The following is a 19,205-nucleotide window of genomic DNA, read 5'->3' as shown; positions in this document are numbered from 1 at the left end:
ACCCTGCCAGGCCTCTGCTCTCACTCTGGTAGCCGAAAAGCCAACTAAAAGCTGATGGTTATTAGCAAAACCAGTGGCCAAGCTGTCCCCGAGGAGTGACCGCCTCCGGCTTGCTCCGCTCCTGGTCCTGCTGGCTGCGCTCCCACCCCTGCGTTGGGGACAGCCGGGCTGTGGCCATTTCAGGCTTCGCTTGCATTTCCCTTCCCCAGGCATCTCCTTCCCAGCCTGGGAGGGCTTCTCCTTCCCTCCCCATCTCCTTCTCCTGCTCCAACCGCTCCTCTGAAACCTTTTGCTATGCCCACGACCTCCTCCTGGAGATGGAAGGAGGGGACAGCCCTGTCTCCCTCCATGTCCCACCAGTTGAGGAACAACCCCCAGTTCAGCTGTACTTTGATCACCTCCCTGCAGCTTCATTCCCAAGGATTTGCCCCAGGAGAAGGCAGAGCATCACCCATTGCACCCAGGGCACGTCTCTCTCATGGTGGACACCAACCCTGCAGCACCCAAGCGCAGAGCCGGTGGGTCCTCGGCACCCACACGTCTTCCCCCAGCTGGGAAGCCACAAGACTCCAGGTAGGAAGGGTGAGGAGCATGTTTCCAGCCCAAAGCCACCATGTCCATGGTGGAAAGGCACCAGTGGCACCTTCACTGTCCTCCCAGCCCCACGTCCCCACAAGCAAAGGGCAGAAGTCGGGTGCAGAAGTGGGAGGAAGGACTTGGGTGCCAGCTTGCAGTACGGACAGGAGAAGAAGAGGTGCCGCTGGCCTCGGAGCTGGGTGCACCCCCGGGGTGTCTCGGGGCGATGGCAGCGTCACCTGAGCAGGCAGCGACACCGCAACGTGGCCATCGGGAAACGTCAAGGGCCTGGGGCTGTGAAGGTCACTGTCCCCTCACCACCGGGGACCCGTGTCCGTGCAGGGCAGTGGGGATGGAGGAAAGGTGGGGACCCAGCTCCGGCCGGTCCCCAGCCTCCTCCCATCAGCGTGGGCTGAGCCCCAGCCCCGCAGGGCATCTTCATGTCCCAAACCCCCTTGTCCCCTGGCCTCCTCCCATTGCTCCCTGCACTGCTGTGCCCGAGGATGTCTTCTCCAGGGCGAGAGGAACCGTGGCCTGGAAACTCCTCTTTGCTGCCCACGAAGGAGACCAGCAGCGACTTGCCGGGGCCGATCCTCACTGCAAGGCCCTCGCCCTTTGCAAACTCCCCTCGGCCACCAGAGATGGACAAATTTTCTCTCTGTTCTCCAGGTTTTGGTGCTTCTCAGCCACGGGGCTTCGGGGGGCTACCATGCCATGGGAAAGGGTGTCTGGACAAAACAGCCCCCCGTCCCCTGCCCTGTCCACCCCCCTGCCCACCTACCCGGATCTCCGTTGTCACGGGGCACTTCACCAGCTTGAAGTTCTTGCCCATATTGAAGCTGTTGCTGTAGAAGCAGACCTTGAGGATGCGCATCTCCTCCTTGTCCATCTCCAACGTCCCCATGCCCAGGGTGGCCTCCAGCGTCCCGGCCAGGCTACGGGAGGAGCTGCTCCGCGGGCGGCCCAGCGCCTCGGGGATGGCCGACATCCTCACCACGCCCGGGGTGCTAGGAGCTGAGCATCCCTTCCCTGCAGGAGAGACAGCGCGCTGGGGACACTGGGGACACTGGGGAGGATACCCCTGCGGGGTAGGGGGAGAGGGTCAGGGAGATGGGGATGGGAGAGGCAGGGGTGGGATGGGGACAGCGGGGACACCCCGGGGGAGTGGGGGGGAACGAAAGGAGATGGAGGTGGATGGCGACAGCGTCCTTGTCACCTCCAGAGCCATGCCTCTGTGTCCCCAGCACCTCCGGAGCAGCGCCTATGTGTCCCCGTCACCTCCAGAGCAACACCTCCGTGTCCTTGTCACCTCCAGAGCAACACCTCTGTGTCCCCAGCACCTCCAGACAACACATCCATGTCCCCATGTCCCCCAGAGCAATTTCTGTGTCCCCATCACCTCCAGAACAACACTTCCGCATCCTTGTCACCTCCAGAGCAACACCTCCGTGTCCTTGTCACCTCTGGAGCAACACCTCTGTGTCCCCATCACCTCCACAGCAATTTCTCTGTGCCCCCAGCACCTCCATAACAATAGCTGCGTGTACCCATGTCCCCATGTCCCTCCAGAGCAACACCTCCGTGTCCCCGTCACCTCCAGAGCCATCCCTCTGTGTCCCCAGCACCTCCAGAGCAACACCTCCGTGTCCTTGTCACCTCTGGAGCAATAGCTGTGTGTCCCCATCACCTCCAGAGCAACACCTCCGTGTCCTTGTCACCTCTGGAGCAACACCTCCGTGTCCCCATCACCTCCAGCGCAACACCTCTGTGTCCCCATCACCTCCAGCGCAACACCTCTGTGTCCCCGTCACCTCCAGAGCAACGCTTCTGTGTCTTTGTCACCTCCAGAGCAACACCTCCATGTCCTTGTCACCTCTGGAGCAACACCTCTGTGTCCCCATCACCTCCAGAGCAACACCTCCGTGTCCTTGTCACCTCTGGAGCAACACCTCTGTGTCCCCATCACCTCCAGAGCAACACTTCTGTGTCTTTGTCACCTCCAGAGCAACACCTCTGTGTCCCCGTCACCTCCAGCGCAACACCTCCGCGTCCCCAGCACTCACCACTCTCTCCCCCCATGAACGCCGGGTGCAGGCTTTGGGCTGCAGCTTCCCAGTGCGGGTACCTGCAGCTGCAGCTGCGGTTCCACAACGTGACCTCCCCACCGAGCTGAATTTAGCAGACAGCTTTGTGAAAAACCAATAAAAAGCAAAATGGGGCGAGCAAGCCGGCTTCCTTCTCACCCAGAAGGGCGATACTGATTTATATCGATTTGCTCTTTTATTTTTAGAGGAGATAAAACCCAGAAGCCTGCTCAAAAAAATGTCATTTGAGCCAGAAGGGAAGTGGCTGGAGTTGTCCCTTTGCTGAGAAAAGCAGTTTAAGGGGGGTATGTGGGACTTGGATGATCTGAATGGATCCAAAATTTTCCTTTTCACGTGGCTTTTGGGTTGCAAGCTGGCACAGAAGAGGGTTTGCTCTGGGTTGCTTTCTCCACCTCTCTGGATATGCAGCCAGGCTGAGGCCGGGCAAACTCAGCTCACATAACCCCCTAAGAGCAAAGGTGTTTGCCTCAGCCTGGCCACCGGCTTCCCAGGGAAGCACGGAGCTTTGCACGGAGCCTGAGCGAGCAAAAAAACAGCCAGCACAGCCCGATGCACGGGGCAAATTCAGGTTTGCAAAGAGCTGCTCCGAACCGCCATTTATTTTTGGCATGAAATAAAAAAAAAAAAAATTTAAAAAATGTGGAAGTTCACCCATTAGGTTGCTTCTGCGTTGGAGCTCGGGCCTGGAGTTACTGATTAAACAGCCGAGAAGCTGTTTGCCAACCGGAGCGGTGCAGGGTCTGCCCACGTCGCTCCGGGTCTGCACCTTGGAAAGGTCCCGGCGCGGCGCCGGGGGCCCTGGCAGGGCTGAAGGGGTGGGTAGGACCCCCTATGTCCCATCCGTCCCCATGGGGCTGAGGGTGCTGCCCTCCCCATGGGCTCGTAAAGCCGCCACAGCCTCTAATCCGGCAGCGAGCGGGATGGGAACATCCCTCACCTCGCCCAGGGCGATGCACCTGCGGCCCGCAGCCGGCGGCCTTGGCGCTGGAGCGGATGGCGAGCGCTCGCCCAGAGCCCCGGCGGCACCAACGTGGGATGGGGACGGCGAGGACGGGCCGCTGCCACCCTCGCAGGGCTGCAGGGAGTCTCTGCCCAAACTGCAGGTCCAGGCTGCGTCCATCCCCCCATCACCGGCTTCTGCAAAACCAACCGCCGACGGGGGAGATGGCAAGAAAAACATGCAGCAAGGAGCTGCCAGCAGCAACCCTTCCCAAGGCCGGCTGCCGAGGTTTTCTCTCCCCGTTCCTCCATTTCACCTTCCTCGCTGGGATTTGCACCATCATTTGCACAGCGCTTCGAGGCGGCTTCGCTGTAATTGCAGCCCCGCGGAGCTTGCACGCTAGCGGGACACCGTGTGCTGCCTCCCGCGAGCTTCGTCTTTTTAAAGCAACTCTCCTGAGTCACTGGCCTAAAAATACGCGCGGCGTAGCCTGGCACTTTCAGGTCCGTACAAAGGGTTTTGCTGGCAGCGGTGCAATGCGTGGATGGCCCAGACTTTGTTTTCCAGGTTTCTCCAAGGGAACAGGGAAAGGGGCTTCGCATCCCCGTGGCCGTGACGGAGCATTGCTACGACGGCGACGGGCTGCTGGGCTGCAAACCTTGGCCCTGAGCAAGGCAGCAGTGCTGAGCTGGGCACCCTCGCCTCCGGCACGGGCCGGCAGCGAGCCCAGCCAGGCTGACGGGCACCGTGCATGTGAGCATTTGCACATCGGGTTTTAGGGTTTTTTTTTCTTTCCTTCGCAACAATGTCTTGGGCTGCAGAGGGAGGATCTTGCAGCAACCCACATCCTTTGCAGATCACCCCTGTGGCCAGCCGGCTCTCTTGCAGGTAATGCTCCTTTTAGCCAAGTCCCCTTCTCATGTGGACTGCAAGGGCTGACCGAAGCGGGGACAACCGAGGCATCCCTCCTTGCCCTGTCCCATCTCCAGCCATGCCAGGGAAGCCGAGGCCATCCCTGCAAGCGATATCGGGGATGCTACAGGGCCGAGCACCACCAGGCCACAGACCGCATCCAGGCTGCAGCTGCCCAGCACCACGCTGTGCGGGACAGATGAGTGCTTCCTGCTCAGCCGGGCTCAAAGAGCAACAGGGTGAAGCAAAACCAGCAATCCCCTGTCCCAGCTCAGGCGCAGAAATGCTCCGCTTCGGGCTTTGCTACAGCTCTGGCTGCTCTGCAGAAGAGGCCGGTACTCAAAGAGCTTCTCCTCCAAGAAATATCCACAATAAAGATCTCCGCTAAATAGCTAAAAAGCAAATCCCGTGGCCTCTGGCTTTCAGGGGGGGGTTGGGGTGGGGACGATGGCCCAAGCCAGCCCCTGGGGACAGGGAGCCCAGCTCTCCCTTGAGAGGGTCAATTGCTGAGCATGCGCGCCAGGAATGTTTCACTTTGGCTCTTCTTCTTTTTCTTCAATTTCTCTTCATTTTCTATTTTCTTCCTCCAGTCCCATTCCCACGACATATCCCCTCACGCTCTTGATGAGCCCACGGGGCCAGGACCGGGGCTGGATGTGTCCCCTCTGTGTCCCTACCCTAAGGAGCGATGCTGCTGGGGAGTGGGCATCCCGCTGGCCCTGAGCAGCACCTCCAGCCGTTGCGGCCAGGGATGGACAGGCCTGGAGGCCGCCAGCGTGAACAAGGACGCATCCCGCATTTCCCAGTCCTCTCAAGCCCAGCACGGATACGAGGGACGGCTCCGTCCCTCCAGCCAAGCACCCCGCAGCCTCCCAGCCCCTCCGTGCCCCGGGCTCACGCTCTGCCCTTGCACATCCCTGCCTTGCCTGCGCCCAGGATGCCCATCCAAAATAAATCTAGCAAGGGCAGTGAAGGCAGTGCCTGCACCCTGCCGGGGGGGCACATCCCAGGGCATCCCCAGGGCCATTTGGCTGGAGGATGGAGAAGGGGCCCTGACCACGGCCAGAGCCCCCCGTACCTCCACTCCCTGCCCGCTCAGCTCCCCTCCGCCATGGGGATGTGTCCCTCGGGAGCCCGGCTCTGTCCCCAGTGGGGACAGCCACGCCAGGCGCGTGACGCAGCCCCAGCTGGGCACAAAACGAAACCGAGAGCTTGCACCGCTGCCACCGTCACTAACATCCCCTTGCTGCAGCCGTCGCGTTCCCCCCGTCAGCCCCCATTGCCTTCTCCTGTGGGTGACACCCCGAAAGGTCCCCGCGGTGGCTCCGAGCCACCGTCCCACACCCCGGCACAGCCCCGCACCGGGAAGTTTTACCGGTTGCTCCAACACCCTCGGAAAAGTTCGGTGCCCGGGGTGCCGCTTCCCCCAGCCCTGCCCCAAACCCCGGGCACACGCTGAAACCCCACCCAGCCCCTTCTCCGACTCGGCGTGATGAGTTTGCACGTGCTCAGCCCTTCGCCCACCTCCTCGGGGCGAGGGTCTTGGTCCCACCATCGCACCCCTCTGGGGGCACCCAGGCACCCAGGGAAGGAGGGAGAGGAGGCAAGCGGCACTTACGGAGAGGCGGCCGTCCCCTCCGTCCCCACGCCGAGCCAGCGCTGACAGAGCCAGCACTTCCTGCTGTGGCTGACAAGGGTGCGTAGAGGCATTTGCATAGCACCCAGGGCCCACGCGCAGGCACGCTCACGCATGGGCCGCGAGAGGCTGCTTGAGCCCGTCAGACAGATGGGGAAACTGAGGCACAGCTCACCCAGCCCAGGAGACCGGTTTAGGGGGTCCCAGCGCAGGGCGGCGGATGCAGGCAGCAGGCAGAGCAGGCAGCTCGTATCCCCCTCCTCTGCTCAGGTTCTGCTGAGCGATGCCACGACCCCAAAGTGCCTGTGCTGGGGGGAATCCGAACCGAGGACCCTGCAAGAAGCAGGGGACAGGGACAACGGTGACCTGGGACTTACCCCGGCCACCCAGGAGGGTCTCCGGTTGCCAGACCGGCCCGCGGGCTCCATCATCCCTCACACCAGGACCCAGTGCATCCCTCCCCAAACCATCCTGCCCCTTCTCTCAGCAACCGCCACGTTGGATCCTGGCTCCATCCAAGGAAAACGCAGCCCTGGAAAGCAACCCCGTCCCTGTGGTCCCCTCCCAGTGCAGGGACCCCAGCCCAGCCTGAGTCACCCCCGGGAGCAGCATTCCTCAATGGCAGGGGACAGCGCAGGCAGGGCCCCAGCAGGCAGGGCTGCCTGCTCTGCCCCAGGCCCTTCCCTATCTATGCAGGTATTTAAATGACTCATTACTTCATTGCTGGGGGAACAGACAGGCCCTCACCCTGTTTGGCACCTACAGCATCACGCTCCAGCCCTGCTTCAGCACCAAAACCACTGAGTTTCCACCATATAACTGGGAGCAGGGATGGGTGCTCTCCAAGCCATCACTCGCAGCGCTCCGACCGCCCTGCCGCCCTCCCAGCCTTACCTCTCGCTCCCCATACCTACCCCACATCTGCCTTGCCCAGCTCCCATCCATCACTTCGGCCCCGTCCCCAGCGGGCACGGGGAGCAAATTTTTGCCTCCCCACCACAGATCCTCGATAGGTATCAAGGGCTGGCAACACACAAACATGCCTCAGGCTGCTGCCGGCACCTCCGTGGCGGCCAGGAGCCGAGCTCCAGCCAGATCCGAGCTCCAGCCAGATCCCAGCTCTGCCGTGGGGTGTAACGCCGGCTGTCCTGCCTCCTTGCACATCCCATCCCTGGCCTCCATCCCCTCTTCCCCCGGTCCTGCCCACCCGGAGCATCTCTCCCCTTTCCCACCAGCGAGGGTTCATCCCTGCAGGGTTTCGCACCGGCTGGACCCGGCACATCCCTGGTGCAGGGACGACGCTGCCGGTTTGGCATGTGACGGCCCTTCGAGGTGGGATGCGAGGTGGGATGGCAGTGGGGAGCGTGGTCCAGCGGTGGGAGCTGGCTGGGGGACACTGGGACGGTCCCGCTGCCCCTGTCCCCCCCCGGGCAGGCAGCGCTGGGGCAGGCTGGGGACCGAGGGCTCCTCACGTGATGTCCCCGCAGAGGAAGCCTGAATTTCGCAAAGCAAAGGAAATGACACAGGCTCCGGCTGGCAAGGACAAGCCACCCGGGAGGGGGGTTGGAGCAGGTACAGAGGCTCTGTCCCCTCTGCTAAGGGACCCCAAAATACCCCCGCCCCCGCGAGACTCCCCAGCAGCTCCCCACAACAAGCATCCCCCAGACCCCCGCAGGTCCCACTGCATTTCAGCCCATCTGACACCCTTCTTGCGACAACAGCAGCCCAGGACCCCTCGTCCTGTCTCCTGCGGAGGGGGTATCCCTCCCCGAGGCAGGCACCCCGCTTTGTCAGACTGGGAAAACACCGATGTGGCTGGTTTTGGGTGCAGGGCTGGGCATGGACCCGCATCCCTTCTCCCCCTGCATCCCATTGCCCCCCGCATCCCATCTCCCATCCCGACGCTGCGACTGCGACCTGCACCCAAACAGCCGGTGTGAGACGGACGCTACCGGCACCGCGCTGCCGGGGAATTAGAAATAACACCCGGAGAGCTGCCGTCAAAGCCCACACGCGGAAGCTCAGCTGGAGGGGTGACTCAGGCACGGGGGAAAGATCTCCGTGTTCCCGGCACAGAGCAGCGCTGTTTATCTGGAGCCGGGGATGGGACGAGGCAGGACCATCTGGGGAGGAACGGCTCACCAGGAGATGGGGACAGCGGCTGCTCGGGGAGGAGAGGACAGGCTGCCGGGATGCCGGCGTGAGGCTCCCCATGAGGATGCACCAGGGTGAGGGGCTCAGGGACCCCCAGCCCTGCTTTTTTTTGGCCATGGTCCATGCGGTGCCTGGTCCTGAAGACAAAACGTCCCCGCTGTGCCCCTGCTAACTGCTCCTGGCCACCTCCTCCCCGGGCAGGGGGGCTCTGCAGCGCCCCCCCCAAGCATTTCATGGGCCCCGTGGCTGCAGGGGGGCCACAGCATCCTCCCCACAGAGCAGCCTGCCCGGGTTTCAGATGCAAGGTTTGCTACAAGGGTCCCTTCTGGTCTCCACCCTGATGGAGATCTTCCTGCCAGAGCTGCTTGAGCATCGCCCCTTGGCCATGCCAGAGCCATCGGCTTCTCCGCGCTGCTCCTAGCAGGAGCGATCCCACGGCCGCAGGGTGAAAAGATGCCTCCCCGAGCAGCCCCAGGCTTTGCAGAAAGAGGGGTTCACCCCAAATCCCTCATCTTTTACACCAGGAGAGGAACAACTCACACCTGAGCCAGCAAAGCTGCATTTTTATACTCCCCTGCCTGCAGCTGCCAGCCACAAAAAGGATCGCGGGCAGGCTCTGAGGTCTGGTTTCCAGCCCATCCTACCAAGGGTCTGAGGTCCCAGCGTCCCGCAGATGTGCTACAATCCCGTATCACAGGGGTCGTCCTGGGGCTCCCGCTCATTTTTACAATTAGTAATGGGATTAGCGCTTGGTCTGTGTTTTTTGATTCTACCTTCGCAACTAAAAACGGGTCCAACACTGCTCCAGCCAAGAACGATGTGCCTGTGGCGTAAGGAAAAGGGTCAAATGTGCCAATAGCCTGGAAGAGCTCCCCAAATCAGGCCAGGGGGCTCCGAAAGCCCTTGGGGGCAGCAGTTAGGGGGGACACAGGAGGTGCTTCTCCCTCCGGGATGATGCAGGAGGCCGGGGCTGAGGCAGCATCCCCAGGCCCAGGGGCTGGAAGGGCTCAACCCTCCCCACCAAACCAAGCTCACACAACGCCGTAAAGCTAAAAATAACCCTTGAGCAGCACTAAAGCCTCCCCTCGAGAAGGGGAAACAGCTTCCCAGGAAGAGGGTGGGCGTATTTCCCAATAACCTTTCTGCCGGAGAAGGAAGCGGAGCAGGTGAGGGCTTGCAGCATCGTTTTTTTGGCACGGCGGGAAATGTGCCGGCGGGTCCTGGTCGCTAAGCATCCCGGTCGCCAGGCAACCCGAGGGAATCACGGGAGATGCTGGTCCTGCTTCCTTTTGGGAAGGGGGAGGGAATGGAAAAATAGAGGTTTTGGGGTAGAAACCTGCCTTGTGCACGAGGCTGGGCGGGAGCTGGCACCGGGCAGCGGCCGTGGATGCGGCTGGCACCGAGGTGCCCGGCGGGGTTCCTACCGCAGGCACAGCCCCGTACCAAAACCATCCAGCCCCCAGCACCCTGCCTTGCTTACGCTAATGCCACTTATTTTATTCATCTCAGCTTTATGAAGAAAACTTTTCTCCTCCAAACCTCCTGGCTAGGTTGTGGATTTTTGGCAGAAATGTCCCAGGAGGGTGCCAAGCTGCAGCTCCTCCAGTGCCCACCCGAGCCCTTCCCCTCCACCAACTGGGAATTTCAAGCTCCAGCTGCTTCTCCGCAGCCTGGAAAAGCCCTCAACCGCGGTCGCACCGTGCGGTGACGACTTCCCCCGGGCAATAAACACCACGCACCAGCTCGGAAGTCACCCCTGAGCCCTGCTTCCAAACTCATTTCCCATTTCAAACTGCCAGGTTCCACCACCGAGCCCTCTCAATCCGCTCGTGAGGTGCCTTAGCAGGTCCCACACCCCCCAGTATATTATCTATACTGGTCTCGATGGTTGCAGCGCGGCTTTAGAGCCGCCCCTCCGCGTCGGGCCGCGTTAGAGCTGCCCAGTCCCAGCACACTCGGGCTGGGTTTGCCAAATGTGGGAAGTTTGCGTTTCCCAGGGGAATTCAGCTGAGTTTGGGGGAACTGAATTGCCGCCATTTAATTATTTTATTTTCTTGGTCGTCAATCATTTCCAGCGCGTGCGCGCTATCACGCTGCTGCACGGGTTTACGCAAGACCCGCTCGCCGCCAAACTGGAAGTTTTTTATGCTCTGCAAAGTTTTCAGCCTTGTTCTCGGGAAGAGAAACATTTTAAATATCACTTTAAAAAACCAAAACAAGCTCAATGAGCCCCCGAGGTGCCTTCGACTCTCCGTCCGCTGCAAACGAACGAGCTCAGGCCAAAACACGGCATTTTATTCCCCTCGAACTCCCCCAAACTGGCTGATTTCTCAACTTTTTTCAGGGCGAGGTCCCTAATTTTTGACCTTGAGGTTTTCTGTGGATTTGGGGCCAGGAGCGCAGGTCCCAGCAGGGGAAAAGGCGGCACCGGGTCTCTGCGCAGGCCACAGCAGCGATGCTCTCGCTGCGGCGCAGAGCCGCCGGAGCATCCCGCGCCCCCTCAGCGAGGGGAAGGGTTTGGGGATGGGGGGGGATTTCCCAGCTGAAATCCCTCGGTGTTTCAGCCTTTGGAGATAAAACCAGGCAGCAAAATGCCCCGGTTTCTGCCAGATGGAAATTCCCTGGTTGCTGGAAGCGGCCCCAGCAGGGCCCCAAGGGGACAGGCCAGATCCTGGCAACACAGGCAGGTATTTTGCCTCTGGCTGTAGTGGTGGAGGGAGGTGAAGGCAACCCTCCTCCTCCTCCTCCTCCTCCTGCTCCGCTGCCGTGTGCCCTGCTGGGGGTCAGAGCAGGGAGGAGGGCCCCAATCAGCCCCCCCAGCCTGGCACCCAGCTCAGCACCCAGCTCCCGCTCAGCAACAGCAACAGGCGGCTGGAACAGGGAAGGCAAAGCCTCCGGCTGCGGGGCAGGCAGAGCCCTGGACAGGGAGAGAGGATTTCCTTCGTGCAGGCCTGCATGGGGCGTAGCTGGGCAGGGGGAGCGGCGGGAGCGGCGCGGTGGGGTGTGCGGCGTGGCACGGTGTGCTGCATGGTTGGGTGTGCAGCATGGCTGGGTGTGCGGCATGGCATGGTGTGCGGCATGGCATGGTGTGCTGCATGGCATGGTGTGCTGCATGGCTGCGTGTGCAGCATGGCATGGTGTGCTGCATGGCAGGGTGTGCAGCGTGGCTGGGTGTGCTGTATGGCACGGTGTGCAGTGTGGCAAGGTGTGCAGCATGGCACAGTGCACAGTGTGGCAGGTTGTGCAGTGTAGCACAGTGTGCAGCGTGGCAGGGTGTGCAGCATGGCAAGGTGTGCAATGTAGCACAGTGTGCTGCATGGCATGGTGCGCAGCGTGGCAGAGTGCGCAGCATAGCACCGCGTGCAACGCGGCAGGGTGTGCACCATGGCGGGTGTGCACGGTGGCGGGTATGCAGCGTGGCACGGTGTGCAGCGTGGTATGGTGTGCAGCATGGCACACTGTGCGACATGGCAGTGTACAGCATGGCAGGGTGCGCAGCATGGCAGGGTGTGCAGCGTGGCACGGTGTGTGACATGGCAGGGTGTGCAGCGTGGCAGGGTGTGTGACATGGCAGGGTACGCAGCATGGCAGGGTGTGCAGCGTGGCAGGGTGTGCGGCGTGGCACGGTGTGTGACATGGCAGGGTGTGTGACATGGCAGGGTGCACAGCATGGCAAGGTGTGCAGCGTGGCACGGTGTGTGACATGGCAGGGTGTGCAGTGTGGCAGGGTGCACAGCATGGCAGGGTGTGCAGCGTGGCACGGTGTGTGACATGGCAGGGTGTGCAGTGTGGCAGGGTGTGCAGCATGGCAGGGTGTGCAGCGTGGCACGGTGTGTGACATGGCAGGGTGTGCAGCGTGGCAGGGTGTGTGACATGGCAGGATGTGCAGCATGGCAGGGTGTGCAGCGTGGCAGGGTGTGCGGCGTGGCACGGTGTGTGACATGGCAGGGTGTGTGACATGGCAGGGTGCACAGCATGGCAAGGTGTGCAGCGTGGCAGGGTGTGCAGCGTTGCACGGTGTGTGACATGGCAGGGTGTGCAGCGTGGCAGGGTGTGCAGCATGGCAGGGTGTGCAGCGTGGCATGGTGTGTGACATGGCAAGGTGTGCAGCGTGGCAAGGTGTGCAGCGTGGCAGGGTGTGCAGCATGGCAGGGTGTGCAGTGTGGCAGGGTGCACAGCATGGCAAGGTGTGCAGCGTGGCAGGGTGTGCAGCGTGGCACGGTGTGTGACATGGCAGGGTGTGCAGCGTGGCAGGGTGTGCAGCGTGGCCAGGCGTGCAGCAGCTTGCACAAGGCTTGGAGGCAGAGCACCCCAAGCAAGACTTGCTGGAGCCAGCTTAGGGCACAGGACCGAGGTCAGGTTGCCCGTGGCAAGCTCCTGCCCGTGGCAGCACTCCTGCCGAGATGGAAGTCTGTCGAACCTGCACCAGTAATTGCACTGGGCTGAGGAGCCAAGCGGGGCAGGTACTGGGAGCTCTCCTGCATCAATTCACAGGGCCGAGATGCTGAAAACCTCGGTGGAAATCACCTCCCCGGGGCAGGGCAGCACCGCGCAACTTTTCGGCCTACGGCGCAAAGTGGACGCTTTTAGGCCACTGTTTTCAAGTTCTCCCCGGGATGCAAAGACTCACACCCTAAAAACCTCCGGGATTTTTTTTTTCCCAAGGGGAGCCCTGCTCCTGCCTTCCAGCGGCTCTTGCGCAGAGAAGCTGTGGCCTCCGGGGCGCGCGGAGCAGCCGTTCCCAGCGCCGCTGCCGGCCCCCGATTCTGCAGCACTTCCTTCCCTCCCCGGCGCTTTCTGCACAGCGAGGCCATCCCAGTTCAGCCCAACGCACCAGCTAACCTGCCTTACTGGTAGTTACAGCCAGGGAGAAGCCTCCCCGCGGGATGTGGCTGCTGGGTTTTTCCCTGTGGGAACCGCAGTTCTGCTAAAACTATTTTCTTTAGCCATTTTTTAACACAAAACACAGCAAACAGCCCCAAAACAAAAAGCCCAGCTGAGTCCTGCGAGGTTTCCCCAGGGGCTGACGGGAGCCGGGTCTCCAACACGTCGTGTTCCTGTTCCCTCTTTGAAGCCACTTCCCCAAACAGGGCTGGGTGGCCTCGCTGCGATGCCACCGCAGCCACCGGCACTGTCCCTCCTTGCCCAACAGAAGCTGCGGCCTGGCCAGCCCCATCCCAGGGGAAAAGACAGCCGAGCCAGAGGGATTGCCACCCCCTCAGGAGGATTTTCCGAGGGAAAAACCTAATTTTACCCCCGTGGCTCCTCAGGGAAAGGTCTCCCTGGGAATTTTGTGCTGGGCATCCCGGGTTTTACCCCTCCTGCATGCCAAGACGCTTCAGCGGAGGAGACGTGGGTATCGCACGGTCTCTGCCACTGGTGCAATTTGAAACGCAAGCGAGGCTTTGCATGAAAGTTTCCCATCTCCATCTACCCCTCGTGAGTAATAACTCTGCCAGGGAAAAAGCAAAATGATTCAGCCGCTGCTCTCCCAGCCCCCACCCCCTGCAGAAGCCTTTATGCTGAATATTACTAATAGCTGAGCGCGAAGGCATGCAAACGCATGCAAGACGATCTGTCACCCACGGCCATGCAGAGGTGACCTCGCCGCGTCCCCCCTGCCTTCGCCCCGCAGCTGATGCCAGCGGAGCACTCGGAGGCGATTCCGGCTGCGGGAGCGAGGGGTGGGAATGGGACCATGCCCCACCAAGCCCTGCTGTCACCCCTGCTCCAGGGCTTCCTCCAGCATGGAGACAGCAAGGAGGGGTCCCACGGATGCAATGGGACACTGCAGCTGGCTGTCCCCTCCCCGACAGGCCTTGGGGCCCTGACGGCCACCTCATCCTGGAAATACCCCTGCGCTGGGCAGAGTTTCGGACCAAGACGGGGTGGAGGACTCTTGCAGCATCCCCTCGCCCATGAAGCCCCCAGGACGCACCACGCTCAGGCCCAGCTCCCAGCGCTGACCTCTCCCCACCTCCCTGCCCTAACGCCGGTGCCTCGTCCAGCACCGTCCCACTGCCAGCACCGGGCATGCACCCAGCCTTCCCCGGCTGCTGCATGTCACCGGCTCCCTTCCACCTCTTTGGGACCGTCCCAGCCCCACGCGGCACCTCCGAGACCCCCAAGTCCTTTCCGATCCCTGGCCATGTGGTCAGACATCCCCTGGATGTCCCTATCCCGGAGGATCCAGCGGCGGGGCTGCTCTTTCCAGCCAGGGGATGCTGGGCAGATTCACCCGGCCAGGGCTGGGTTAGGAGGAGCAGCACGTTCTGGAGGAATCCTTGGCTGGGACGACGCATCCCTGGCTGCACCGAACCCCAGCGGAAAGCGGATGGGGCTGTTGCATCAGCCCCCTGGACTGCAACGCTCCCGGCTCCCGACTTTCCTCCCCCCGTGTCCTCACGGGCGCCGGGCTGGGCCGGTGAGCGCAGGCAAGCACATTCAGCGGCAGGAACCGCCCCAGCGTTGGGCAAACATTGACGCTGGCAAGAGATAGCAGTGCCCGGGCACCTCCTGATCGCCAGCCGCGGGGCAGGGAGTGCCGGGGGAGCGTTGCACCCTGCCCTTGTGTCCCCAAGCTCCCGAGCACCCTGGCACCGCTGCCACGCGTCCCCCCTGTGCGGGAACGGGTAAGGAAGCCCTGCCTGGCCACCCAGTTTTGCAGGCAGGCGTCTGGCTGGGTGCGTTGGAGAGGGGACCCCCACCGCGGGCCCCCACTGCCTGCCCTCCCTCGGCTCTCCCCCATCCCCCCTGGCACCCAAGCGTTCCCCCGAGAGCGGGCAGGGACTCTCACCTTGGCGGGAGCTGCCTTCGCCCCCCCGTCCAGCCCCACTCCTCGCCCCGGCGGCGGTGGGGGCAGGCGGTGGTGTTGCCGGCGGGGCGGGCTGGCCCGATGGGTGCGTGTCCCACGGGTTGGTACTGGGGGTGAAACCACTCCTCCCCGCCACCCGCTTCCGGATAGGGCTCGTCAGGGCCGGTGGATGCCGCCGACGCCGAGGAGGAAGAGGAGGCAGGAGGCGAGGAAGGCCCGGGACCCCTCACCTGCCCACCCAGCCTTCCCCACTTCAGTCTTGCGGGCGGGTTGGGGCAAGTCTTGGGATCAGCCGGGAATTTGGGCAGGGAGCCCGAGGCAGCCAGCGTTCAGTCTGGTCCCGCTCCTACCTGGGAGGAGCTGGCAGGCTGCCCCCGGCGAGCCCCCACCGCAGGCGTCCCCCCCAAAACCGCGGGTCTAGGGGAAGCCCCAGCACCGCGGAAGAACCCAAGGCAGGAAGGATGATGCAAGAGCCGCCGGGGCCGACGTTCGCAGTCACGGGGCAACCGTCCGGCACCGCCACACCCCTGGGCCACAGCAACACCTTCCTCCTTCTGGGGTGCACCGGGCCCCCCTTTAACACTTGCTTTAACGCTCCTCTGAGGACCGCCTCCACGGCTGGACATCGAGGCCGGCCACCCAGGCCCCCCAGAAGACCTGACCCCGACCCCAGGGCTCTGCCCAGATGGTTTGGGCAGTGCTGGGGATGCCGAGGGGCCGAGGAAGAGCTGGAGGAGAAGGAGGGGAGCAATGGGGTGCCCCCTGCCCCACAGCATGCAGTGGGGCAACCATGGTCCTGTGGGGCGGTGCAGGTGGCGGGGGGCACCCCCGTGCCGGGTGGGAATGGGGAAGCGGTGAGGCGAAGGTGGTTGGGCAGTTCCCCAAACCCCCAGCAGGAGCTTGCAGGGTCCTGGGGAGCTGCAGCCCCCCGGGGATCCCCCCGCCCGTTGCTCAGCAGGTCTCTGCTGGGTCACCCCATCAATGGCTGCACCCCATCACGCAGCCCCACCACCGGCACAGCGGGATCCCTCCCTGCGTGGGCATCCCCTGCCTTGGAGAGGCATTTGGAGACGGGTCTCACCCTGGCTCCTTCCCACCCCTTCCTCCTCCGCTCAGCTCCCTCTCCTCCCCTGCTGCCCCCAAATCAACCCCCCGCTCAAGGTGTGATGCCTTGTGCTACACCAGGCACAACCTGGACACGGCCCCTTCCCGCTACAGCCGCTGGAAGACAGTCGGAGCATCCCCGCAGCACGCTCTGGCAGCCGGGCACGGAGGGGCAGCAGGATCTCCTTGCACCCCGAGAGATGGCGGGGGGAAGAGCCGCAGGGACCAAAAAGCTTCTGGGCATGAGCAAGACCCTCTGAGGGGCCAGGAGAGCTTTGGATGGACACAGGTCAAGCACCGTCACCCTCTTCCCAGCCCAGCCGCCAGCGGTGCCCGGAGCTCCCGCGGCAGCTCTCCCACGCACGGAGAGCAGCGCTGACAGCCTGCGCCCACTCTCCTGCCCGAAGCCAGCCAAGCTATTTAAACGCCTAAATACCGTCAAAGGGATGCAGCTGCCTCCGCAAGCCTGGCATCTCCCGGCAAGGGGCAGGGGGAAGCGCGGTGGGCAGCGGGGACAGAGAGACCACCGGCTCGGGGACCCCGCTGCTCGCCGCCGCAGCTCCGTGGAGCCGGGGAGCTGCATCAGCCCTGCGCACCCCTTTCCTCTGCACCCCTTTCCCTCTCCATCCCCTCGCCCCGGTCCCATCTCGCCCCAAGGAGGTGCCTGGCCTCCGCACAAGTTTGGGAGACACCCTGGCACGCTGCTCCTGTGCCCCGGCCACTGCAGCCCCCAGGGAGCAGGGCAACGCTTTCCCCTTGCTAATCCCTGCCAAAAATTAACCTAAGACCCCCCTGAGCCCCCAGTGGATTCAGCCCCGTGACTTACAGGAAAGCTGGCTGAACAGCCTGCTGAGCCATCCCATGCTCCTGCACCGAGGGTGAGCTCGTAGCAACGAAACGCTCAAGAGAAACAGGTTTCCCCCCCCACCGCCTCCCCCCTTCCCCAAACCACCCTCTTCATTGGCACAGAGAGAAGCGATAAAATCTGACGGGATTTATTAATAGCACCTCTCCCATCACTAGGGAGCGACGCTTCGGAAACGGCTTCGAGCATCCCAGCGTGGGGCTGCTGGAGGGAGAAAGGCACCAACTTACTTTTGCCGGGGAGCAGGGCCAGGGCCGGAGGGTCGAGGTGATGGAGGAGGACACCGGTCGCAGCTCCAGAGCCACCAGTAGATATTTGGGGGCACCAAGAAGGAGCAGAAGAAGTTGCGTCGCGTCCGAGTCGTGTAGAAGAAGCGGGGAGACGATGCCAGGAGAGGCGGCTGGGGGTGTCCTTCAAGCCAGGAGGGTTGGATGGAGCGGTCCCCGCTCACTGGAAGCGGGGAGAGGGATGCTGCATGTTATTGCTGCCATCTTGAGGCCGGCCACCCTGAGCTGGAGAAATACCCTCTGCCCTCCCCGCAGCACCCCAAGGAGTGTGGGGCTCCCCGCAGCCCCCACAACCTACAGCAAGTTCCAGCAAAGCAGTTCTCTGTATTATTTACTTTGCTAATCTTATTTTCACTTTTAGGGGATGAAAAATCATTTTCCCAAGTGCCTCAGGCCCCGAACCCCTGAAACCAGCAGGAGTTAGGGTGTCTGCCGCGGGCAGCGATGGGGAGACGCTGGCCGCGGCAGCGCAGGGTGCCGAGCCGCGGGCAGGATGCTGGAGCAAGATTCGTGATGCTCGGGGGGGGTTGGGAGCTGTCAGTAGGAGCCGGGATAAGCGCTGGCAATGCGACGCACCCCAATATCAGTGTGAGCACTTGGGGGGTCCCCAGTGGGGGTGCTCCCCACCAGCACCCCATCTCTCCTCAGCCCTGGGGAGCAGGAGGGTCAGACCCTCAGGGCTGGAAGAGGATGGAGGTTGGAAGAGGGATCGGGCCGTGAGGATTAGCAGGAAAGGACCCAGTGTGGGGCTGGATTTGCTCTTCTTTTGCCATCTGACGGTGCCTGGTGAGGAGACTGCTCGGCTCGCTGGGTCCTGGAGCTCCTCCACCCATGACAGCTCCAAAGGGGCCAAGCAGGCAGTGGGGAGGGCCGGCTGGGCTGTCCTCAAAGCCAATAGGGTCCTCCACAAATTATCTACTGCCATATTCCTGCTCGTTGACCCCAACTCAGCCTGTGCATAGACCCCGTGCTGTCCTCCCTTGCCCAGCCCAGCCATCCCCCTCCTGGTGCGTTGGTCCAGCCACGATGGGTTCACTCAGCCCAGCAGAGCTGAGATCCTGCCAGGGGCTTGGAGCAACCCCAAAACATCCAAAGCCCAAAGCCCTTCCCCAAAACCCTCCTTTGGAGGTTGCCTTTCGGTTCTGACTGGTTCCTGTCCCAGGGAAAAGTGTCCTCTGAAAGGGGCTCCCTGGGGTCTAAGTTGGACATGAAGCAGCTGATGCAGACCTGGAGAAGCAGGACTGTGCTGGGGTGGGGGACCTGCTCCCCCATCCCGGGGATGACGGTGATGGATGAGTCTGAGATGACCCTGTCCGGCCACCTTGAGGCAGCAGGACAACCCCTTCTCCTCCATCTGGAGCTACTGGTGGTCACCACTGCAGGGCTGGAAGGGTGGTGGCCATGAAGCGCAGAAGAAGAGATCTCCAGCTTCAGCACAATCCGGGCATCCGCCCGCCTCCGGGCTGTGGGAACTGGTGGCTTTGCCTGTGCTGTTGCCATGGGGTTGCCATGGTATTTGTATCTGCGGTTGCCATGGAAACAGGAGGAGGCTGGGAGGGGGGGACCGCTGCCAGGGCTGCCAGGATGTCCCCCAGGCCCCACACGGAGGAGTTACAGGCCTGACCGACCTGTGGTTCCCCAGGTCCTCCTTCCTGACCTTCTTGAAGATAAATGACGTTACCTTTCCAGGGAACTGAACCTCCCTGCTGGAGTCTGCCACAAGCGGCTCCGCTGGTGGCGTGACCTCTCTCCTTCCTGGGTGTGTGGGAGAGGAGCCAGGCAAAACCGAAGGGCAGCCTCCAAAGGGGGTGT

General features: G+C 62.5%; 1 protein-coding gene across 7 annotated transcripts in view; it reads right to left on the bottom strand.

Annotated features, from left to right (window-relative positions):
* The window catches only part of PTK2B (protein tyrosine kinase 2 beta), a 31,967-nt gene extending 14,500 nt beyond the window's left edge, over positions 1-17,467 (bottom strand). For 4 of the 7 annotated variants that reach the window (XM_087774172.1, XM_087774173.1, XM_087774177.1 and 1 more), the window contains exons 1-2: positions 17,068-17,143; positions 1,358-1,605 (exon numbers count right to left, since the gene is read on the bottom strand). In XM_087774172.1, coding sequence (XP_087630298.1) covers positions 1,358-1,605; positions 17,068-17,104 — 285 coding nt within the window. In that variant the 5' untranslated portion in view covers positions 17,105-17,143. Of the gene's footprint in view, positions 1-1,357; positions 1,606-6,151; positions 6,251-15,119; positions 15,570-17,067; positions 17,144-17,336 lie in introns of those variants that run through there. The other 3 variants (XM_087774175.1, XM_087774174.1, XM_087774176.1) reach the window with 3 other exon arrangements.
* Positions 17,468-19,205: the final 1,738 nt, after the last annotated feature.

The sequence above is a fragment of the Nipponia nippon genome, unplaced genomic scaffold, assembly GCF_047370975.1.
Source record: "Nipponia nippon isolate SJK-2023a ecotype South Korea unplaced genomic scaffold, ASM4737097v1 scaffold_4, whole genome shotgun sequence".
In the NCBI taxonomy this organism is placed as follows: domain Eukaryota; kingdom Metazoa; phylum Chordata; class Aves; order Pelecaniformes; family Threskiornithidae; genus Nipponia; species Nipponia nippon.
Note: the sequence above shows the minus strand (reverse complement) of the source record. Positions and strands in the feature narration are given on the sequence as shown.